This window comes from Haliotis cracherodii, unplaced genomic scaffold (genome assembly GCF_022045235.1).
Source record: "Haliotis cracherodii isolate W230 unplaced genomic scaffold, xgHalCrac1.p SCAF_10, whole genome shotgun sequence".
NCBI lineage: Eukaryota > Metazoa > Mollusca > Gastropoda > Lepetellida > Haliotidae > Haliotis > Haliotis cracherodii.
This window is the reverse complement of record NW_027266265.1, coordinates 26,875,038-26,899,544: the sequence shown is the minus strand read 5'-3', so window position 1 is coordinate 26,899,544 and position 24,507 is coordinate 26,875,038. Positions and strand designations below refer to the sequence as shown.

Here is a 24,507-nt window from a genome sequence, read left to right as displayed (position 1 = left end):
ATACAGAAAAAATACATTTCTCTTTTTTTCATATGTCCAGTTTATCGACCTAATAAGGTTGATTGGTGCCCACCATCTTTATCTTCATCATTTTGTCTGCTCCCTATAAGAAATCAAAATAGCTAAGAAAAAATATAAATACATATATCTAGGTACTTAAACTAAATACATTCAAGTTTAAATGTAGTAATGTTGTTGGTTTTTTAAATAAAAAAATGAGTTTCTTAATTGGCCTGAAATAGTATGTTTAAATAATTGAAGTCTTCAAGTTAAAAACAACAACAAATAATTACAGGCCAAAAAGAATGAATTATATTGATCTGGATAAACTCCCAACTGTTGAAAGGGGAAACAGCTGCGGTGGTTGCAAAACATTTTGGTCGTGAGATGTTCGGTCTGGCAAAAGTTGATCGTTTAATGCAGTAAAATTGAGTATGTCTTTTCATACAAATTATTTAAGGTGTTTACTTTCTGAAAATATGAAATATAAGCCTCGATTATTTTAATATAACAATAAAATATGTTTTTGACGGTGGGTTACACAAACGATCGATCGGCTCTTGATCAACACTTCGAAACAACGTGACATTTCTTATTTAAAAAATACCAAAAACAATATGGTACGTTTCGCTTTTTTATCAGTATTTTTACAAGAATTAATTAACTGTTTCATTAGTTGTTTTATTAGTCTTGAAAAAGCCCAGTAAAGAATCTACCGGAGTGGCTCAGCTGGTCCCATAATATCGAAGCGGTATCTCGCTTCGGTTACCGTCTTCTCATTCTGCAACTGAATCTCGTACACTTGGAAGCCGAAATTCTCTGATATATCTCTACATATCACATCCTTCCTCCTCTTGGTCACCATCTTTCGGAGATCGAAACATCGTCACTACGGTAATGTTTTGACAGCTGGGGATTTCCTGTACTGAGACGACCTCGGGTATCCCCGATCCGAAAAAAAGGGCCGCCAATTATTTTTAGACAGCCAATCAAAACGCGATGACACAGCTCTCCACTCTCAGCCAGCTAATCAGATTGCGTAAATAAAAATAAACCACTACGAATATACCACTGCTGGCGACTGGAGATCAAGCCCTGTTATGGGAGAAACAACATACATCAAGTCATTACATAGTTGGAGAGTAACATTACATTATAAGAGCGAAAAATAAGTGGGCCACTAATTCTCGAACACAAAATGATCACACACAATACAATAGCGGCCGCCGGAGATTACCGAGAGGTGCCTGACATAAAGTCGGGGAACATAGCCATTCGTGACCAACTCGTGTTATACCGGGACAAGACGAATAAGGGTTACGGAAAGGTGCAAATGTTGACGAATGGGAACATAGCGGCACTGAACCGTGACATATGATCCACGGTGACACCAGGGCACTATTTTCTAATCAGTAATGCAGACACGGCTGGCCCAGTCATCGAATGGCGCCGCAAATCGCTGTGAAGTTGCATCCCTTCAGCACCCCAGAAACCTATGATCGTGGGTTCGAATACAAAAACAAATACTCCTAAAGGCGTCGGGGCTCGAGGTCGGGAGCAAGAAAGACATCTAGGGTGTTAGGGGGATGCAAATACACAAGAAGAAAAACCTACTTTCCTGAAAGTTTAAAACTATAGAAATATTTAAAAGTGATCTCAGCAGGGACCACATTGCAAACTTTCCATGTGTTGTTTATATATTGGCATGTCACAGTGACATATCCACTTGAAGGTCATTTGATAATCCCACTGGTGAAGGTAGCCCTGATGGGAGTTTTTAAACCATACATAAGCATCAAGTATAAGCACACATTATGCATAGTCGTATGGCTGTGAAAAGACATATACGGCCTAGATCTAAATAATACTAACATTACAATTCACTTCAATTACAATTATATATTAGATTTAATTTACCTTTTACAAATTCAAATTCATATTCCCGGTACTTTCAAACACATTTCGACCATAGAATGACATTATGTATGCTTATATAGTTACTACAGCTGGTATGATAAGGTCCTTTAGTTGAATAATGAAACACGGGCATTTATTACCGTCACTCCTGTGTCGTGTTCTCTAGGTGACCTTCTTGGTGAAGATTGTTTTGAGTCGATTGTTTTGCATTTGGCGATGGTTTCAAAGCGAACATACCGGTTTTAATTTGTCCTCAGACACTTTACAATATGACCATACGTCATATCTCTCAAATGGCATAACACATGTATGCCAAGGGAGATAACGCTCACGAGTACTCGAGGAGTGGCTCTACCCTAATCATACTCCAGTACCCGGCTACCGTTTCATCCCTATGAGTGAATGACCATAGCTTTATGCAAAATGTGTCAACATTTCATTTACTAGCCCACTCACTGTGCCGCATTTCCCTGAGAAGAACGAAAGATGACTTTTATAGTCCATTCCGCCCGATCCACAGACACCTGCAGGCAGCCATATCCCCACACGTCCACTGTGTTCCTGATCCACAGACACCTGCAGGCAGCCATATCCCCATACGCCCACTGGCTTCCTCATTCACAGACACCTGCAGGCAGCCATATCCCCACACGCCCACTGGCTTCCTGATTCACAGACACCTGCAGGCAGCTATATCCCCACACGCCCACTGTCTTCCTGATCCACAGACACCTGCAGGCAGCCATATCCCCACACGCCCACTGGCATCCTGATTCACAGACACCTGCAGGCAGCCATATCCCCACACGCCCACTGTGTTCCTGATTCACAGACACCTGCAGGCAGCCATATCCCCACACGCCCACTGGCTTCCTGATCCACAGACACCTGCAGGCAGCCATATCCCCACACGCCCACTGGCTTCCTCATTCACAGACACCTGCAGGCAGCCATATCCCCACACGCCCACTGGCTTCCTGATCCACAGACACCTGTAGGCAGCCATATCCCCACACGCCCACTGGCTTCCTGATCCACAGACACCTGCAGGCAGCCATATCCCCACACGCCCACTGGCTTCCTGATCCACAGACACCTGCAGGCAGCCATATCCCCACACGCCCACTGGCTTCCTGATCCACAGACACCTGCAGGCAGCCATATCCCCACACGCCCACTGGCTTCCTGATTCAAAGACACATGTTGGTAGGCCGATCCAAAGAGACCTATTGGCAGTCCCATCTACAGTCAGATTGTGGCAACCCGATTTCAGACACCTGTTTGGCAGCCATATCCATAGACACCTGTTTGCTGCTTGATTCACAGACATATATTGGCAGTGATATCCACAGACACTCGTTGACAGCTCAGTCTACAGTCATCTTTTGACAGCTCAAGCATCTTTCGATCTTATGCGTCTACCATCAACACCGAACACAAAGCTGCAAATTGTGCGCGCGAAAACTATACACATTGATAAAATCAGGATACTGTAGATAAATGTCATTGCAAATGGGTTTATTGTTTTTCAATGTTTAATTGTTTTCATCCAACCATGCAAATTTGGTATAATCCAGCTTTAGAATAGATAAAAACATATTCATGAGTTGTTGAGAACGTTGACATGTCAGAAAGTCTGGTGATAGCTCTACTGGACGTTTGTCTTCCAAGATCGGCAAAACTGTTCTTGGCCAGGTCAGTACGGGAACTATCACATCCAAGCCGCCACAAGTGCGGGAGATAGCAACAAGAGTCTCTAGTCGTTTGGTAGCAGTCTCTTTGCCCAACAGGACAACCAAACATTTGCATTTTTTCACTGCATTTAGTTCCGCGATGAGTTCAAGTTCATAGCCAAGAACGTCATCAGTGTTTCGAGTTACAGACAAGCCACACGTTCCCCCAAACCATGACTTGATGGCTGCTGCCTCAGCATCTGTCTGTCCGGGGTCATCCAGTACAAAGACGTCCCAGCCCTCGTCATCCTCACCGGAAGTGCGCCCATGTCTGTGTATGAAAGCACTCTGAAAACAGGACCTTATATCATCTTTGCTTGTAGGAGTTGACTCTGAGTCAAGAAGATGTTTAGCAATCCCAAGATAAACTTGGTAAACCAAATATTGTTCTTTGTCGGCCATCTGTCGTCCTTCACATGTACACAACAGAAGTTGAAGACATGACCGGGCATTGTGAAAATCACGTAAACACATGTATTGTTTAATGACTGCAGAAAGCAAAGTAGGTTCACCTGGTTTCAATAGCAGCAGCTTTTTATAGAAATCTATGGAATCTCTGTGGTCACCAACTAATGCACACATTCTAGCTATTTCCTGGATACTCTCAGTCTTGTTGGGCTCGTTCGTGAGAAGCTGTTTCAAAGTAGGCAGTGCTTGCCATGAGTTGAAATCCTCTTTTCCCATTGTGGGAATCCGAGCAACAAGAAGGGCTGTCTGTTCTATGCATCGTGTCATCATTATCTTGCTCTCCTCTCTGAAGTTCAGTTTCTCCACGTCACTATATTGACTTCCTTTACTCATCTCCAACAGACAAAAGCCAATCTGTTCATAGGCAGTACTCTTGGAATAAGGTGAAGCATTGGGATCAGAGATGATCTTGCGAAACTGCTCTACTGCAGTTTCCACCTGATCAAGTCGCCTATAGTTTAATCCTAAGTCATAGATGGCGGTGTGATTGCATTCTTTCGTCATAGCAATTGATTCTTGAAGATAGCGCACAGCCTCGGTAAGATATCGGTGACTAGGGTATTTTTTTACATGTTTTGGAGAATTTAGTAATTTCGAAAGCTTCCTAGGAGACCCTCCTCTTCGCGTGTGGTTTCGTGGTGAATGGTTGTTGTGTAATGAGAGTTGTGCAATCTCAGAAGTCAGATCAGTTGTGGCTCTGTCAGACATGAGCTGTTGATCACTGCTCCCTTGCATTTCCGGGACAAATGCTGCAGCTTGTGCATTTAGTGATGAATTAGCAAAAAGTGCCCCCTGATGTTCCCCAATGTAACCACCTCTATAGGTATCCAAGTTTCTATAATGTACATCTCTGTATGGCATTTCACTGCCTCCTGTGTGATTCCCACTCTGTCTACATCCACGATGGCCCCTCTCACGACCACCTGCACGTCCGCGTCCACGGCCGCGTCCACGTCCACGTCCGCGTCCACATCCACGTCCGCTTCCACCAAAATCTTGTTCTGCCAATTTGAGTAATATCTTTGCTAGATGATCACAAATGAATGAATTTGGTCGGATTGCATATGCCTTCTTTAGTAACTCTAAACATTTTTGTAAAGTGTGAGAATATTGAGAGGGGTGTCTGGCAAAAAGCAGAAGTTTGCCACATCTTCCAAGAACGATCTCATCTTCTAGAGAGGCCTCATTGACTGTTTCAAGGGCTATATCAAGGCATTGCTCTGCAGTCAATGATAGACCTTCTATATTGACTTGGTCAACAATCTGCTGAGTTAAAGGGTAAGAAGGCTTCTCAAGTAAGAGGTACAGGTCACCCAACTCCACAAACGCTTTTGCAATCAGAAGTTGCTTCTTGCAGTTAATAGTAATTTCCGAAAGATATCGTACAGCTCTTTCACAAAACACTTTAACTCTTTCTGGTGTCATGTTCTCAATACATTTAGGCATCCCTAAGCATCTTCTGCAAGTTAACGCACAACCGAATTTCCACAGGTACTGGTCAGGACATTCATTAATGGCATTTTCAAAAAGATCAATTGCTTGGACATAGAGGTGAGGCCCTATGCGAGACATGCAGTATGCCTGCTCTGCTGTGGCTACAGCTAGTAACTGTTTGTAGTCATCTCTTCCTCTCAATTTATCCAGCTCTCTGACGGCTTCTTGGGAGGCATGCTCATGTCCAGTCGCCATTTTCATTACGACTTTATTCACTAATGCTGTTATATTAGTTGGGACATTTTCACAAACTCTAGAATTTATTTCTGAAGCTTTCTCTTTTTGATTTGTGTGGAAATGAAGTAATGATAAGAAATTATCTCGTCTGACTTGTTCTTCTTCAAACCCACATGGCAGTAATCGTTCTGACTGGATGCGGTCCAATATGCAGACACATTTTGCCTTTTTGATGTTAATGATGTAGTCGAGTTGAAGAGCGTGGGGGACTTCACTCAGACTATCCTTCAGGCGAGGGTCCACTGGTCCAGCCATATCAATGGTATGTCCAGTTCCTTTCAACAGAAAAATACACTTCAAATACATCAATTGTAACATTTGATTGGTTGATATTCCAGAGAATATGATGGTTATAATTAGTATATGTTGTTTTGACACAGTTTTTTTTCCATCTGGCAGTCGGTCCAACTAGTAAAAGAAACAAAGCAGGACACCATTATATGCGTTATGGTGTAGCAATACCCAATCAACTTGGCATATTTGTACTCACATCAACTGGAGGAATCAATCGCCCAAACTGAACTACAACAGTTTGCTGAGTAATGCACGTGCTACATTACCGAAATCAGTGAAACTTGAGTTTGAAGTAAATCTTTTGCTGCTCTTGCAGCATGCTAGCCTACAAAGATATGGATATAAAAGGAACGATGTACTGGTCACACCCAAACCGTTGGACAGTGACAAATATCATGCTTAGATTAATGGTAGTGAAAAAACAAGCCATTGGTGTGATACATCAAGAAGCAATGTTTGACCACATTGCAAGGAGTTTGGGCTGTAGCCAAATGACAGTCACCGGGCTGATGGTTCGTTATAGGCACACTGGATATACTTTAGACAGGCAATACTTCATCGTCAACATCGTTGGTGAGGATGCGGCCATGGCTAGCCATGCACCATAATAATACCCCTGACTGTTGTCCTCAAAAGTATTTTAAAAATATTAAAAGTCCAAGTATTCAATAAAATGCATTTCTCCAATCACAAAGATCAAGTTTTGTCTCAGATTGGTCAGAATTAGGACACTCTCACTTACATCAACACAAAAATAGAAACAGGAGACACCAGACCCATTAGACTCCCTTTTTATATATGAAACGCACCCATTAACAAATAATGTTCCAGACAGGTGCAAGAAATGTTTGAAGCCAATATCATTCAGCCCAGTTCTTATGAATGACACTCTCTCATTGTAATGGTTAAAAAACGTGACAGCTCTTCCTTTTTCCCCGTAGATTATAGATTATATTTTCCCCACTACCACCTCTGCCAATATCTTTAGTGTGCTGGATTGTGCAAATACCACTCCATCAAGATGCAAAACACAAGTCGGCCTAAATTACACCTGATAGTGATTTTGGATGGAATTTCCTCCCTTTCGGACTCAAAAATGCTCCTATGGCATTTCTGCAAACCATTCCAGAGGCAATAAAGAAATGTATTGGCGTTACATACTAATATATGTAGACGACATTATATTTTCTGAAACGTTTTTGGAACATTTGAATTACCTCAAGGCAGTATTCCAAAAGATCAAAGAAGCAGGACTCACTTTAAAACCAAGCAAAATGTACATTTGCGACACAACTAGTCACCTACTTAGGACATATCTTCAGCAAAGATGGCATCCAGGTCGGTCATTCAAATATAGATTCAGTCACACTGATCCCACCCTATAAAAATGTCCATGACGTGTGTCATTTCTTAGATTTGGTCTCGTATTATCACAAATTTGTAGCAAACCTTTCTGGCATTGCCTTTCCTCTATACAACTTCTTAAAAAAGATGAGTCTTTCGAATTCTTCAACAATTGCCAACTGGCATTCGAAAAGTTAAAGCAAGCCCTTACAACAGCAACCTTGCATATCCCGACCAAACAAACCCTTCATCCTCACAACTGACGCATCTCAAATTGCAATAGGGTACATTTTAGGCCAACTTGATTCTCATGGCGTAACTTAGAATGATGTTGTTAATTCTTGTCTTTTGACCATACAAGTATCTTCCTGCTCTGTTTTCAGGAACAAACAATGTTGATTGGTAACGTTTCTTTTGCTCGTCAGTTTCCAAGTAAGGGTATATGATGTTTAATTGGCACATTCCCTGTCACAGTCAACAACTGTTATGGCCTTTTGAAATGGAAGATTTGAATGATTTTTAATAAATTAGCGTTACAGGCATACTGTCTCTCATGGTCAGGTCTCTCTGTCAAAGATTATGGCTTTGCTAACGAATTATTCTGTATTGATGACCCATCAGTATATATGCTTGTATGCCCTGTATATTGCTTGCTGTCCAAACATAGTGATAAGGTGTCAGCTGCAGCTGTTACACATGATGGTACTCTATCGTTACGATTAACTGGTGGAAGTTCCATTTTAACGGCAGAGGCTAAGGCTTTTAGCCAGGCTTTTACTTTTAGCCATGCAACTTATTGAACGTCCAAAGGAGAGAAGTTTTATCATTTTTTTCTGATAGTTTATCCTGCTTACTGGCAATCAAGAACCGCAAAACTTACCATCACCTTTTGGTTGAAATTTTGAAATATCATTTTAATTTGTCTGTGGCTGACAATGACATCATCTTTTCTTGGCTTCCCAGTCATGTTGACATCAAAGCAAATTCTTAAGCAGATTCTGCAGCTAAAGCTGCTATCGAGAGGTAATTTTCCATATACTGACCTAAAACCAGCTATTTGCTAATATGTTGGCCATATGTGGCAGCAAAACTGGAATAAACAAGTATTGAATAAGCTTCATGCCATACAACGCTTGATCGGAAATCATGCCCTTACTGGATTATGTCATCAGGATGAAGGTGTCATATTGGACAAAATCATTTGACTGATTCCTTTGTATTGAAGGGAGAAGATCCCCCTCAATGTATACCTTGCCATAGTCCTTTGACTATCAAGCACCTTTTGTTGGAATGTGTGGATTTCGCACTTATTCGTCAACGTTTTTACACAGTTCAAACGATTTCTGAACTTTTCAATACCGTTTCTAACCACGTAGTTTTAGCCTATTTGAAAGGAATTAAACTGTATGAAAAGATATAGATTTTAAATTTTGAATGTCAGTTTTTACTGTTTACTGTGATAATGGACTGAAGATTTAGTGATCGTTGTCATCACTTTTAAATAATGTTGACTAAAGGAAATTGATATTGTTTTTCTAGCAGCGAATAGCTGGAATATTGCTGATGCAGCTTAAAACAACATTGACTCACTCACTCACTCACTGTAATGACGAGGATGGCCATATTGTGGCGAGACTCTTTAATGGTGCTGAGTTATTTTTTTGAAGCAGATGGAGGCTGAGTATTTTATTTACACAAAATTATGAGCTGTCTTTTTTTCTCCAACCAAATTATCGACTAAGACATATTTTGAAAATATATGTTTCTAATGTTTAGATTTGTTTTGCTTCATGTGACCTTTATGACGTAGGCGTATTGTCGCCAAGCAGTTTTACCAGGCACAGTAGGAAACGAAAAAACCCATAGTAACACGTTCCTTTTCCTGAAAAAAATGAAAGGGAAATGGTTTATTCCGAAAAACAAACAAATAATTTGTTTTGGTCTCTAGAATATAAATTGGAAACAGCCTTGAATAAACAGGTCGTAGCGAAGTCGAAATGACGTCATGCATCAAAGCGAAAGTAGAAAATACGTCACGAGTCAAAACGAAATTAAAAAAATGCCAGTGTCGTTCACATAATAAATATACACACCATATATTGATGAAAAACGAAATATTGCCTTCGAGTATGCTAAATTAGTTTTTTTAGCTTAGTACTCACACAAAGAATTGCCTGTAAAAGTGAATAGTGAAGATCCCTGATGCGCACACACAATTAGGAGACGGTAACTGCTGCAGTCACTGAACACGGCAGGAAGGCCCCAGTCGATATACGTGCATGAGCAGTGACGTAACAGCATTCACATGTCAAACCTTGTTGGCGAGGGTCACGAGTGTATATGGGATCAGGCTGAAACGGAATCATGTCAAAACGGCACCCATTGTGTATGACAAAAACGGCACTATGTGTATTATTCGCCGGTATGTATACGGAAAACAAACACTGTTATACTATTATTCAACATAGACAACATTTGCCAATCCAAACCATATAACATTATTAAACACGATTGGTGGTTAGATCCCCTTGCCGGCGGCCATACTCTAAGACGTTAAAAGTTTGCACTCGACAATGGTTATGTGGCATGTACAGTGTTTAAGACCTTTACAGTTTACTAGAGTACCCGATCACATTTGTAACTTTCAAATGTAAGTTGTGTGAGCTCCCAAAAACGAAAAAGAGGGTGTGGTGGTGGTGGTGGTGGTGGTGTGTGTGTGTGTGATGCCACACCTCTCCGGATTCGCATTTGTTTCCGCTAATGCATAAATAATCAGGCATATCAAAAGAGTAAATGCATCTGAAAGTGACTGAGTACTCAGTGAATTATTTTTTATGCTTAATCTTTGCAACTCAAACGTATTTGTGCAATGTTAAGACACGCTGCAAATTAAATGAACGCATATTTCCTTTATGCAAAGACCACTAGACCACGGTGGCGGTCAGACTATAAAAGAGAAACAACACTCCAAGTTTATTTTCTTCGCTGATTCATTATTTTCTTATTATGGACTATAACTTCAACTGGTTCAGACCGCCTCCGTGGTCTAGTGGTAGAACGTACGTCCGGAGATCGGAAGGTCCAGGGTTCGATCAACGGCCGCGTCATACCAAAAGACGTTAAAAGATGGTGTCTGAGTTGGGTATTCATATTAAACTGCGGCTTGGTATCTCAGTCGGCTGGCACTATACACTCGGCAGCAGTCCTGACTAGCACACACACACACACACACACACACACACACACACATACACACAAACACACACAAAAGCATGCACGTCGCTATGTAAGTGCAATAATCTTAGACGCGTTAAACTCAATTTCACCTAGACACGTTCGATGAAGCGACACCTATCGGAGCATCGAAAAATGAGAAGCTGTATATCATAACATTGGTATACAATAAAGAGCTGCAGTCAAACTGACATGTCTTTTGTTGTTTGTTAGTGCATGCATGACTTGAAAGGGCGAAGGTATCGGTCAACATCGTAAATAGAAAATGCATAGTATCCCTTCAGAGAATTCAGATAAACGAACAGGTCATAACAAACTTGATCAAAATGAAATGGAACAAATAAAAAAAAGTAATAAAAAAATAAAAATGTGAAATTCAGATAATTTATCTCTTAACATGATGATTTACCATTTAAATTGTATTTTTTCTGTTCTGCTAGACATTGTTTTATATGCAGAAATAAAGACTACGTGTGTATTTTCTCGTAAACAAAGCCGGAAAATAACACTAAGCTGTATACACAGTTTTAACAATCTATCAGTGAATCGCAATAAATATAACTTCAAAGTATTCTGGTGCATTCATTGAATGACTAGTATCTGAAACTAATATTTTATCAGATATAAGATATGCCAACATCGAATAGTTTTGGAATGATTGCTGTTGCCTGATATATGTTTTACGTATGGAACAATTTGATCAGTCACCGTTGAGGCCTCCCGCGTTCTTGCTATACATCAAATGATTGAAAACGAAATGCAAATATTATAATTACAACCGACAAAAGTTCTATTTATAATCAGGCAGTTGCCTTGTTCGAGGAATGTATCCGCGGATATCCACAAGGAGGAACAATATCTCTATATCGGAAGCTGTACAAAGTAACTTGTCCGATGGCACGTACGTGTCTTTGTATAACAATCTAATATTTTAAACTAATATATAGCGTTTCGGGATATTATGACCCGTGTCGTTTCCCATCTGGCCACGTAAATTTGTTTCAGATATTTCACACAGGTGTCAAGTCTCATTGGTCAGCTGAGATAGCACACGTGACAACTATGTTCATGATGTCCACGGTTCTTTAAACAAAACCCAAAGAGTTAGATAACAATCAACGTTTTTACCGCTAATCCTTTGAACAAAGTATGTAGTTTTTACATCGGCTCTATTGAGATATTTTGCAGTCGTTGTCTTGTAAATTAACTGAATTTCATAGTTACAAAAATAATACGTACACGTATTTTCTGTATACCAAACTACATAATTGTACATACACATTTACACAAGCAGATGGAATTGCAAGGTAAAAGTTATAGTAAGCATCATCCACTCCAATGTGAGGATTCAAGAGGAATACCCCTGGCTGTCAACAAGGTTTTCCAGTTGGCCCCTTGCTGGTCAGAAGCCCAGTTTTTTTTATTGGCTTCTGGTGATTACGCGGGCTAATTAAAATGGCGACAGCTAGACGACTGAAAGTTTTCCTTTAAAAGTGCAACAAATTTCTGAAGAATGGTATCACCTTGCAATGAAATCTAAATGAATCCAATTATACATTTATCGTACTGTTTTCTTCTTTCTTTAAATTATTTGTCTAATGGTTTTAGCTATTACAACATTTATCAACAAGTCGAAATGTCTACTTAACTAGCAAAGTGGTGACAAACATGTGCTTTGACAAAACCAGCAAAATATCCCCATTTTCTAAACAAGATCTCGACATCGGCGAGGCGAGTGATGCCGAATTCTCCCGAATAACAACTGCCGCTTACATCATATAAAATTGTAGTAAATCAGTGATTGTTCAGATTTACCTCACTATTATATTACAACGCCATTACAATAACAGTTTTTACAATAACAATATTATAAAGACTAAAGCGAAAGACAACTAAATGGGATTGTAAAACGTTTATGTTTTCAATGACAAATGTCCCGGATGTTCACTATAGCAACGCGTCATTCAAGTCAAAATGGCGGAATCGGAGACGATGAGTGTTGACACCAGCAATGATACTGCTGAAGATCCCCTTCAAGATCTCACAGATGAACAGTTATTTCAACTCGTTGAGGAGACACTGTATGTGCACTATTATGTTTTTTCAAAGTTTTGGTAAAAATGTTTGTAAACTTAGTGTTTCATCTCGAAATCGAATATCACACATAATGTTTCTTTGCGGTCATCAATATTTAAATATTGGGCACCAAATATTGTTTATATCAAAGGGAATCTGCAACATGATAATAATATATAGATATGGAATTGATCTAATTTTAATAATGAATATATAATATGTATGTCGATCAATGCTGTGAATATCAACACAACATATTCGATGATTAGGGTTAGTTTACAACTTGAATTACAATTACTCTCTAGTGAAAAATGTGTGAGTTGATTTCTGTTATAAATCTATAAGCATAGTGTTAAGCCAGTTCTCAGGCATATGAACATGTCTTATAATTTTCATCAATATAATAGTGTCAATATTTCCAAGTTTCCCTGTTGGCAAAAAGGTTTAATGGGATAATCATATTTCTTTTCGTTTTATCTAGGAAGAACAGATTATATAGGTCAGTGACATGTGAGGATTGTGATACTGAAGTTGTGGAAAGGCCTAAAATGGAAACTATGAATGATTGTCATAACCCTTCTTTTTAATTTTCATCTATAACATTCCAGACGGGCAAATGAGGTCCTCGCTGCAGAAACACAAATGTTTGAGAAATTTCTCAAGCGTGTTGAGCCAAAGGATGTTCCTGGTGTGGTGGTCCAACCAACCATGGGAGCACTTCAGTCTCAGTCAACACAGGAAATGCGAGGCGTGGGACGAAAGCGGTCCAAGTCCCGCAGTAGCAACTTAGACAAGTCCCTCAAACTTACTGCTGAACAGAAATGTGATATTGCTCAGAGAGAAATAGAAGAGTTACGAGAGGAAATAGAGAAACTGAAAGAAGACTCTGAGAAAATCATGGACACTTACAAGGTGTGTTATATCAGATGAACACACTAGAAATAGAAATATAAAAGTTTAACTGTATTAAACTATTGATAGCAAGTCTTGTATTTTATTTTTGTCCAGTTAACTCACATATACTAATAATACACAAGGTTAGAAACTAACAGTTTTTGTCCACTAGTCCCTATAATGATAACATATAGCAAAACCCTTAAAACGTGCCAATTTCTACTATTCCTTAGGATACTTTTACTGTTGGGAAGTTTGGTAAGGACAAAAGGACTAGTGCCAATTTCTAACGCTGATACATTGTGTTATCATGATCAAGGGTATTCAGGCAAAATGAAATTTCATACTTTTAACACTTTGTCAACAGTATGTATTATTGTTATGGTCATTGCTAAGGAGATTGTGAAGTTTTCCTAGTTCTTTATGACTTTGGGGGGTAATTCATGACAATGAGATTAATTTGCTTTTTAAGTGAATGTCTTGATGTAATTTCTAATTGTGTGAACTGTGTCATCCTTGAAGGCAATAATGGAGGAGGCTGACATGCGTTTAGCAGAGATGAAGAAAGACTCGTATGAGTTTGACCGAGATATTGTCAAGGGTGCAGTGAACCAGAGGACAACTAAAGTCATCGCTGAGAAGGTCATCCGCTATTTTGAAGATAAACTCAGAGCAAGAGTAAGTATTTTCACAACTGTTGTTGGTTTCTTGTCAAAGTTCCAAATTTTTATACCTATCCTATCTCACACTATGCATTTCTTCCTTCTTCCAGTTTCTAAAAACATTTCACCTAAACACATCCCAGCAACACCATGGTCACCACCTAAACAAATGAGTCTCACACTGTAATCCTGTCCATGTGATACAACTTGATCACCTGACTAGCTCTGCCTCATCATTTTCCTTCTAATCATCAGTGTGTGTGTGTGTGTGTGTGTGTGTGTGTGTGTGTGTGTGTGTGTGTGTGTGAGAGGGGCGGTCGGGTAGCCTAGTGGTTAAAGCGCCAAATGTCACGTTCGAATCCATGGTACACATGGGTACAATATGTGAAGCCCATTTTTGGTGTCCTCTGCCGTGATATGGCTGAAATATTGCTAATAGCCGGCGTAAAACCCATCTCACTAACTCACTCACTCACTGTGTGTGTGTTTGTGTGTCGGGGATGGACGTGTATTGAACACTAGAGAAAACCTTTTTGCTTTTTTTTATGAGAGCTTCCTCACAATCGTTTCAACATCTACAATATTATTTGAAGAGTATGGGAACGGATCATAAGAAGTGTTGCTTGGCTGTAGAATTTGCAGCCATACTTATTCCACAGCCAATCTTTGTTGTGACTGTCACAGCCTTTGCAAACTGGACCACATATGTTCTCAATGCTCCAACACTCTGAGGAAGATTTCCGCACATACATACATAAATGTAAAAAATGTAATGTCGACTGCCGATCGCCGATCGAAATTCATGGCTGCAGAACACAGGCCTTCAAGAAACCCACGCATGTAACCAAACCAGCTGTCCCCTCTTCTGTAAGGGTCATCAAGCCACCTCATTCGTCTACCATACCCCCACTATCAGTAGAAGACGATGATGTTTCAGACAGCTTCCTTCATGAAGATGTTCCCACCAAAATGAAACAGTTGTCTATCCCCCGTGCACCTGTTTCCACACCTACATTGGTTCAGCCTGCTGCCACGGAAGTCCACACAGTCATGACTAGGACAGCATGTCCACGCCAGATATGAATTTCCTTACTGTCGACCCTCTTGGCACTCCACAACCATCAGCAGAGAGTCGCTTATCCCTTGCTCCTCCACTTGATGTTCAAGTTCTCAACGAACAGGCGTTCATCGAAGAATTGCCATTCTGAGGAACAACCGGCCATTGATCAACATTCTCAGGATCGCCGTTCTACAGATGAAGCTAACAACAAAGCAACTGATAAGTCCCAGAATGATCCATCCCAAGAAGATGATCGCCTTCCTTCTAAGAAGGATTATTACACAGATTCTTTGAATCGATCATCGGGACAGTATCGCCTTCCTTCTACTAACCATTCGGATCACCATCAATGTCAAGATCATTCCCGCTCCTTCAACTCGGACTCACAGTGACCTAACTATCGACGGTCGTCTATGGATTGCAATTGCGATTACAGGGATCGTCATCACAGCTGGGATCGATACCCTCCTCCCATGGATCGATATTGCCACATGCACATCTACCCTTATGCATCACCTGGTCGTTATGCCAATCAACATTGTTACCCGCTGTATCCTGACTAGCTTAAAGGGGTCATTTTGCATGTTAAGGTATTTTTTACCCACTCACAAGATCTTGTCTATTATGACACTAGACAGTGTTATAGCTTATTGTTTGTATCACTGTTTTAGTGTTTAGTTCCTGCTTCCTCGTGTTTCTGGGCCCCACCGGCTAACCATTGGATTAAAACATAGTGTGAGATAGGTTAATTTTTACATTAAATTGTATATTTTCATACTTATGTCTCACACGCTAAATGCCCACCCGTAAAGATCGGGGTAAGAATAGGTGTACAGCAACGCATGCTTGTCATAAGAGTCAACTCTGCTTGTCGTAAGAGGCGGCTAACAGGATCGGGTGGTCAGGCTCGCTGACATCGTTTAAGCATGTCATCGTATCCCAATTGCGTAGACTTGATGCTAATGATGTCAATCACTGGATTGTCCTGTCCAGATTCGATTATTTACAGACCGCTGTCATATAGCTGGAATATTGCTGAGTGCGGCGTTAAACAATAATCAAACAAAGTGTGAGATAGGATAAGTATATAGATATCAAATTTAATCAAATTAGTGTAAAATTTACAATTCAGTGAAACATTGAAAAAGAGTCAGGTCTAGTGTGAATACTACAGTGACTTATAAATAAGTTGAATAATCTTTGCTTCTTCCTCTTATAACATTCATCAGTATAAGCTTATCTAAGCAAGCTTGATCTCTCAAGTGACTAACATATGCTTTTGTCATTAGTCATGTAAACAGTGTAACCTGTTCTGAGTGCCAATTTTCTTATACATAGAGAATCGAAAATGACTGAATTCTATAATTTGTTCCTCTACCACTTTGTCTGAATTGTTTGTTAGACAATATTCTGGCATAGTTGGAGTATATATGTTTGTGTTTTGCTTCCAGGACACACTTATTGAAAAGTTGAGACTGAAAAATTCCACACTGAAAGTACAGAAGAAAAAGCTTCATCTTCAGCTGAAACAGGTTAGTATGGTTCATAACATCACTGACCTTCATTGTCTTCCCACACACAATGGATTCCAGTCTTAACATTCTTAAGCATATTACAGAGTTCTAATGTTTGTACTTTTAACTGAAATGTCGTTATGCCTGTATTGTAGTTATAGTTATTGGGAGTTATAGGGTTTGCTAACCTCTTAACACAAGGATGATTATGAGAGCTTATGTACCGTAGGTGTTCAACATTTGTATGTGTCTGTAGGTGTTCAGCATCTGTGTTGTTAAAAGTATGTTGTCCACCTGTATGTGTTCTCAGATTGTTGTGTTTACCACAAGTCATGTTTATGTTTCTGTGTTGATGTGTCTATATGTGTACAGCGTCAGTGTTGTAGAAAGGTGAGTTGTCCACCTGTATGTGTTCTAAGATTGTTGTGTTTACCACAAGTCATGTTTATGTCTCTGTGTTGATGTGTCTATATGTGTACAGCGTCTGTGTGGTAGAAAGGTGAGTTGTCCACCTGTATGTGTTCTAAGATTGTTGTTTACCACAAGTCATGTTTATGTTTCTGTGTTGATGTGTCTATATGTGTACAGCGTCTGTGTTGTAGAAAGGTGAGTTGTCCACCTGTATGTGTTCTCAGATTGTTGTGTTTACCACAAGTCATGTTTATGTCTCTGTGTTGATGTGTCTATATGTGTTCAGCGTCTGTGTTGTAGAAAGAGGAGATGGGAGAGGTGCTGCATGAGGTGGACTTCAACCAGCTGAAAATCGAGAACCAGCAGTACCTGGAGAAGATAGATGAACGGAACCAGGACCTGCTCCGTCTCAAGCTGATGGCTGGGAACACACTGCAGGTCCTCAACTCATACAAGGTACGAGGGCAGTCATGCTGTGTAGAGGCGGAGGGGTAGCCTAGTGGTTTAAGGGAAGACCTGGGTTCGATTCACCACATGGGTACAATGTGTGAAGCTAATTTCTGGTGTCCTCCGCCGTGATATTGCTGGAATATTGCTGAAGCAGCGTAAAACCATACTCACTCACTCATGCTGTGTATTTGTACTGTTAAATGTAAAACAGCAATTTAACAAACCAGTAGGCAAGCAAACTTGATGCTAAATGTGTATGAGCTGGAGAAAAGGGAATATACTGTTGTGATTGTGTGTTGAAGTCTGTGATATGAGCTAAGCATCAATAATAGTATCCTCATAAGATATGTATCCCGTTGGGATCTTGGTTAAGATATAGGTCCCCAGCACTCTTTAGCATGTTGAAAGAGGCCAACAGATTGGATAGGGTGATCAGCTGCTTGATTGTATGTCATTGTACTCCGGTAGCATAGGACATTACTCATTATATTAACCACTTGTTTGGCTGACCAAGACTTGATTATTTCAGCCTGTAATGACAGAAGGAATATTGTTGATATGCTGAACAATATGGTAGAAGAGATACTCAGGAATGAAATGATGGTCTGTGCTGCTGCTGCTGCTGGTCGTCAGTGCTATGTAAAGAGTGTGCTTTATGATGAAGCAAATTAGTGATTTGTATTTGTCATTGTAGAAAAAACTCCATACACTCACAATGGAGTCTGAACGACTTGGATCAGAGATATCCTCGAGAAATGACTTGCTGTCCAAGATTGATGCTGAGACCAAGGTTGTTGAGCAGGTACAGGTGGCCAGAAGTTACTATTCTTTAATATCTCAATGCTAACTTGTCACCTATCATCAGCGAAGTGTAAATGTGGATTGTTAGTCTGATGCATCAAGTCAGTCAGTCAGTCAGTGCGTGCATGCGCTTCTACTCTACTTCTACTAGTATGGACTAATCATGCCCTTATTAGTGCTAGCCCACTGTGATATCATGTCATAGTTAAACTTGGACACCCCATTCAGACACATGATACCGACCCTAAAGTTGATCAGACCCCTTTTAATAACTTTAATGCCAAGCGTGAGGCATAACATGCATCTTGTAACATGTTTTAGTACATGCTCTATCCACTGGATCATGGAGGCCGTGAAGTGTGGCTATGAAGGCAGAAACAAAACTAACTGTACATAGGTGTAGGAAGCTGGCCTCACCCTCACATAAAAGTGTTTTCACACTGGCACGTAATTTGTAGCTCTGAATAGTTTAATTTTATTTCTTTCTTAGGAATTGATAGATATTTGACGAATATTTTCATATTTAGGAGCGAGCGAAGGCTGAGAACATTAACCGCAAACTACGTCAGCAGTTGGCAGACTTCCGTGTGCCAGAAGTCATGGAGTATGTGTCAGAAAAAGCAGATCTGTATGAGATACAGAAGAAAGTAAAAAGTTGGGAGAGAAAAGTGGAGATTGCAGAGGTGAGTCTAGGTCTGGGAGAGAAAGGTGGAACTTGCAGGGTAGGGCTGAGAGAGAAAGGTTGAACTTGCAGGGTAGGGCTGGGAGAGAAAGGTGGAGCTTGCAGGGTAGGGCTGGGAGAGAAAGGTGGAGCTTGCAGGGTAGGGCTGAGAGAGAAAGGTGGAACTTGCAGGGTAGGGCTGGGAGAGAAAGGTGGAACTTGCAGGGTAGGGCTGAGAGAGAAAGGTGGAACTTGCAGGGTAGGGCTGAGAGAGAAAGGTTGAACTTGCAGGGTAGGGCTTGGAGAGAAAGGTTGAACTTTCAGGGTAGGGCTAGAAGAGAGAGGTGGAACTTGCAGGGTAGGGCTGGGAGAGAAAGGTGGAGCTTGCAGGGTAGGGCTGGGAGAGAAAGGTGGTGCTTGCAGGGTAGGGCTGGGAGAGAAAGGTGGAACTTGCAGGGTAGGGCTAGAAGAGAGAGGTTGAACTTGCAGGGTAGGGCTGGGAGAGAAAGGTGGGGCTTGCAGGGTAGGGCTGGGAGAGAAAGGTGGAGCTTGCAGGGTAGGGCTGAGAGAGAAAGGTTGAACTTGCAGGGTAGGGCTTGGAGAGAAAGGTGGAACTTGCAGGGTAGGGCTAGAAGAGAGAGGTGGAACTTGCAGGGTAGGGCTGGGAGAGAAAGGTGGAGTTTGCAGGGTAGGGCTGGGAGATAAAGGTGGAGCTTGCAGGGTAGGGCTGAGAGAGAAAGGTGGAACTTGCAGGGTAGGGCTGAGAGAGAAAGGTGGAGCTTGCAGGGTAGGGCTGGGAGAGAAAGGTGGAACTTGCAGGGTAGGGCTGGGAGAGAAGGGTGGAACTTGCAGGGTAGAGCTGGGAGAGAAAGGTGGAGCTTGCAGGGTAGGGCTGGGAGAGAAAGGTGGTGCTTGCAGGGTAGGGCTGGGAGAGAAAGGTGGAACTTGCAGGGTAGGGCTAGAAGAGAGAGGTTGAACTTGCAGGGTAGGGCTGGGAGAGAAAGGTGGGGCTTGCAGGGTAGGGCTGGGAGAGAAAGGTGGAGCTTGCAGGGTAGGGCTGAGAGAGAAAGGTGGAACTTGCAGGGTAGGGCTGAGAGAGAAAGGTGGAACTTGCAGGGTAGGGCTGAGAGAGAAAGGTGGAACTTGCAGGGTAGGGCTGAGAGAGAAAGGTTGAACTTGCAGGGTAGGGCTGAGAGAGAAAGGTGGAACTTGCAGGGTAGGGCTAGAAGAGAGAGGTGGAACTTGCAGGGTAGGGCTGGGAGAGAAAGGTGGAGCTTGCAGGGTAGGGCTGGGAGAGAAAGGTGGAGCTTGCAGGGTAGGGCTGAGAGAGAAAGGTGGAACTTGCAGGGTAGGGCTGAGAGAGAAAGGTGGAACTTGCAGGGTAGGGCTGAGAGAGAAAGGTGGAACTTGCAGGGTAGGGCTGGGAGAGAAAGGTTGAACTTGCAGGGTAGGGCTGAGAGAGAAAGGTGGAACTTGCAGGGTAGGGCTAGAAGAGAGAGGTGGAACTTGCAGGGTAGGGCTGGGAGAGAAAGGTGGAGCTTGCAGGGTAGGGCTGGGAGAGAAAGGTGGAGCTTGCAGGGTAGGGCTGAGAGAGAAAGGTGGAACTTGCAGGGTAGGGCTGAGAGAGAAAGGTGGAGCTTGCAGGGTAGGGCTGGGAGAGAAAGGTGGAACTTGCAGGGTAGGGCTGGGAGAGAAGGGTGGAACTTGCAGGGTAGAGCTGGGAGAGAAGGGTGGAGCTTGCAGGGTAGGGCTGGGAGATAAAGGTGGTTCTTGCAGGGTAGGGCTGGGAGAGAAAGGTGGAACTTGCAGGGTAGGGCTAGAAGAGAGAGGTTGAACTTGCAGGGTAGGGCTGGGAGAGAAGGGTGGAGACTGCAGGGTAGGGCTAGAAGAGAGAGGTGGAACTTGCAGGGTAGGGCTGGGAGAGAAAGGTGGAGCTTGCAGGGTAGGGCTGAGAGAGAAAGGTGGAGTTTGCAGGGTAGGGCTAGAAGAGAGAAAGGTGGAACTTGCAGGGTAGGGCTAGAAGAGAGAGGTGGAACTTGCAGGGTAGGGCTGGGAGAGAAAGGTGGAGCTTGCAGGGTAGGGCTGGGAGAGAAAGGTGGAGCTTGCAGGGTAGGGCTGAGAGAGAAAGGTGGAACTTGCAGGGTAGGGCTGAGAGAGAAAGGTGGAGCTTGCAGGGTAGGGCTGGGAGAGAAAGGTGGAACTTGCAGGGTAGGGCTGGGAGAGAAGGGTGGAACTTGCAGGGTAGAGCTGGGAGAGAAGGGTGGAGCTTGCAGGGTAGGGCTGGGAGATAAAGGTGGTTCTTGCAGGGTAGGGCTGGGAGAGAAAGGTGGAACTTGCAGGGTAGGGCTAGAAGAGAGAGGTTGAACTTGCAGGGTAGGGCTGGGAGAGAAGGGTGGAGACTGCAGGGTAGGGCTAGAAGAGAGAGGTGGAACTTGCAGGGTAGGGCTGGGAGAGAAAGGTGGAGCTTGCAGGGTAGGGCTGAGAGAGAAAGGTGGAGTTTGCAGGGTAGGGCTAGAAGAGAGAAAGGTGGAGCTTGCAGGGTAGGGCTAGAAGAGAGAGTTGGAACTTGCAGGGTAGGGCTGGGAGAGAAAGGTGGAGCTTGCAGGGTAGGGCTGGGAGAGAAAGGTGGAGCTTGCAGGGTAGGGCTGGGAGAGAAGGGTGGAGACTGCAGGGTAGGGCTGAGAGAGAAGGGTTGAACTTGCAGGGTAGGTCTGGGAGAGAAAGGTGGAGTTTGCGGGGTAGGGCTAGAAGAGAGAAAGGTGGAGCTTGCAGGGTAGGGCTGGGAGAGAAAGGTGGAACTTGCAGGGTAGGGCTGGGAGAGAAAGGTGGAGCTTGCAGGGTAGGGCTGGGAGAGAAGGGTGGAACTTGCAGGGTAGGGCTGAGAGAGACAGGTTGAACTTGCAGGGTAGGGCTGGGAGAGAAAGGTGGAACTTGCAGGGTAGGGCTGAGAGAGAAGGGTGGAACGCAGGGTAGGGCTGGGAGAGAAAGGTGGAGCTTGCAGGGTAGGGCTAGAAGAGAGAGGTGGAACTTGCAGGGTAGGGCTGGTAGAGAAAGGTTGAACTTGCAGGGTAGGGCTGGGAGAGACAGGTTGAACTTGCAGGGTAGGGCTGGGAGAGAAAGGTGGAACTTGCAGGGTAGGGCTGGGAGAGAAAGGTGGAACTTGCAGGGTAGGGCTGGGAGAGAAGGGTGGAGACTGCAGGGTAGGGCTGGGAGAGAAAGGTGGAACATGCAGGGTAGGGCTGAGAGAGAAAGGTGGAGCTTGCAGGGTAAGGCTGGGAGATAAGGTTGAGCTTGCAGGGTAGGGCTGGGTGATAAGGTTGAGCTTGCAGGGTAGGGCTGGGAGTGAAAGGTTGAGCTTGCAGGGTAGGGCTGGGAGTGAAAGGTGGAGCTTGCAGGGTAGGGCTGGGAGTGAAAGGTTGAGACTGCAGGGTAGGGCTATGAGAGGAAGGTGGAGTTTGCAGTATAGGGCTGGAAGAGGTACGGCGGGGAGAGAAAAATGGAGACTTCAGGGTAGGTCTTTGAGAGAAAGATGTAGGTTGCAAGGGTAGGGATAGTGGGCAGAAAAGACATGTCTCTTTTCGTTTGTCAAGGTAAAAGACATTTATGACTTTATATAAATCTTTTTAATTGAGAACAGTTTAAATTGTTTAAATCAGCTGATCTTGATGAAATGTGTGTTTCTTGCACCAGATGGCTCTGAAGACCCACAGGAAGACATGGACACAGATGCAGATGGGAACCTTCAATGGACAATGGAGGATGATTGAAGCGTAGACAAGGCGTTGGGGAGGTCACAGGGAGGTTGGGGACTGGGTATCGGTAATGATGGGGTGGTTTATTATAGTGTGCGTAATATTGAGCTAAAGCTGGGTATGTATATTGTTGGGGTCTTTGTGTAGGATATGGATCTTAGACACCTGAACAGCAACGGTTTTGTTAATAAATCAATTAAATGTATTTAAGTAATTTTCAACATAGTTATGAGAATTTGTGACAGAATTGTTAAATTGTATATTTAATGGTCTCATAAGTAAATATCATGAGGTATTTAATCCAAATAATACATACACACATTATTCAAATAAGTCCATTATCTAGACTATGGCAAACACATCATAGTTTGCTATAGAGCTTGAAAATACATTCTGTATGTCTGTACACCTGTGTGTGTAATATGCCATTTTATATTTGAATATGGATCTCTCTGAAGTGGTACGCCAACAATTGTTCTTTGCGAATGTTTTACTCCAAAGCCTCTGTATTGTGACTTTCACATGTGACAGGCACCCTTGAATGTTGTCTTTACTGCCTTTCTTTGATGTAGCCACAAGTTTACAACATCAAAATATCTTCTTCATTACAGAATATGGCAAACCAGTAGAGTAGGACTTTAGGACACTTTGGTCACATTTTCACAATTACATGTTGAATGATAATACCATGATATTATCATTGACTAAATTACCAAACAGCTGGTATGTCTTGACTGCTGGTGAAGTTCAAGTTTAATGTCAGTTTCAATTTGTGATTTCCCTCAGCATTAAGTAACGTAAATAACATAAATATGGTACAATATTGACTATAAAGAGAGAACCAATTATAATTGTTCATTATATAATCAATATTTGTGGGAAGAGGCATCTGGTATGTTTGACTGAGATAGAAAAATTGTAGCCTCTTTCTTATGGATTTAGTTTGTTTTCCTTTATGAACATGTACTAAATTTTTTAACATTTGTTTACCAAAGACTGTGACATGATATTCCATATCTGTTGACTAGGAAGTATTATGGAGACTTAATATGTATGTCATATCTGTCATCTGAAACTGGAATACGAGGTCTTCACTCCAATAAAATTGAATGTTATGTATTCATACATGTGTTGTGTATAACTATTTGTATTCTTATTTTTGCAGCAGCATTTGAATACATTGACGTTCTGATGTCCATAATTTTAAGAGTGAGGCATGGAACATTCAATTGATGTTACATAACTGAATCTGTGACTGTACATTTAAAACACTTATATCGAGTGCACATCCACTGTCTTGTAAATAAACTCAGAATGTTTCCACTCAGCTGCCTTCTGTTGTTTTATTGTTCATGTTGAAGAGATTGCTTGGCATGCCTGAAACCTACTCGGTCTTGGTGGCCCCTTTGTGATATGACTGGAATAAATGCTGAAAGTGAATTAAATACAACTCACTGCCAATGTAAAAAGTAAAAATAAAACCATTGAAAAACCACAGAACAGTG

At 42.1% G+C, this 24,507-nt stretch overlaps 2 protein-coding genes across 2 annotated transcripts; one reads left to right on the top strand and one right to left on the bottom strand.

Annotated features, from left to right (window-relative positions):
* Window positions 1–3,341: 3,341 nt before the first annotated feature.
* On the bottom strand, window positions 3,342–9,753 carry LOC139448386 (uncharacterized). Its single transcript, XM_071229933.1, has 2 exons — window positions 9,650–9,753; window positions 3,342–6,124 (listed from the first exon to the last, which is right to left on the bottom strand). The coding sequence occupies exon 2, from the start codon at window positions 6,102–6,104 to the stop codon at window positions 3,453–3,455; it is 2,652 nt and encodes an 883-aa protein (XP_071086034.1). The 5' UTR covers window positions 6,105–6,124; window positions 9,650–9,753; the 3' UTR covers window positions 3,342–3,452.
* Window positions 9,754–12,695: 2,942 nt separating this feature from the next.
* On the top strand, window positions 12,696–24,304 carry LOC139448376 (cilia- and flagella-associated protein 263-like). Its single transcript, XM_071229924.1, has 8 exons — window positions 12,696–12,802; window positions 13,406–13,709; window positions 14,214–14,369; window positions 16,865–16,945; window positions 17,639–17,794; window positions 18,483–18,590; window positions 19,117–19,272; window positions 22,941–24,304. Exons 1-8 carry the CDS (start codon window positions 12,696–12,698, stop codon window positions 23,022–23,024), a joined length of 1,152 nt encoding a protein of 383 aa, XP_071086025.1. The 3' UTR covers window positions 23,025–24,304.
* Window positions 24,305–24,507: the final 203 nt, after the last annotated feature.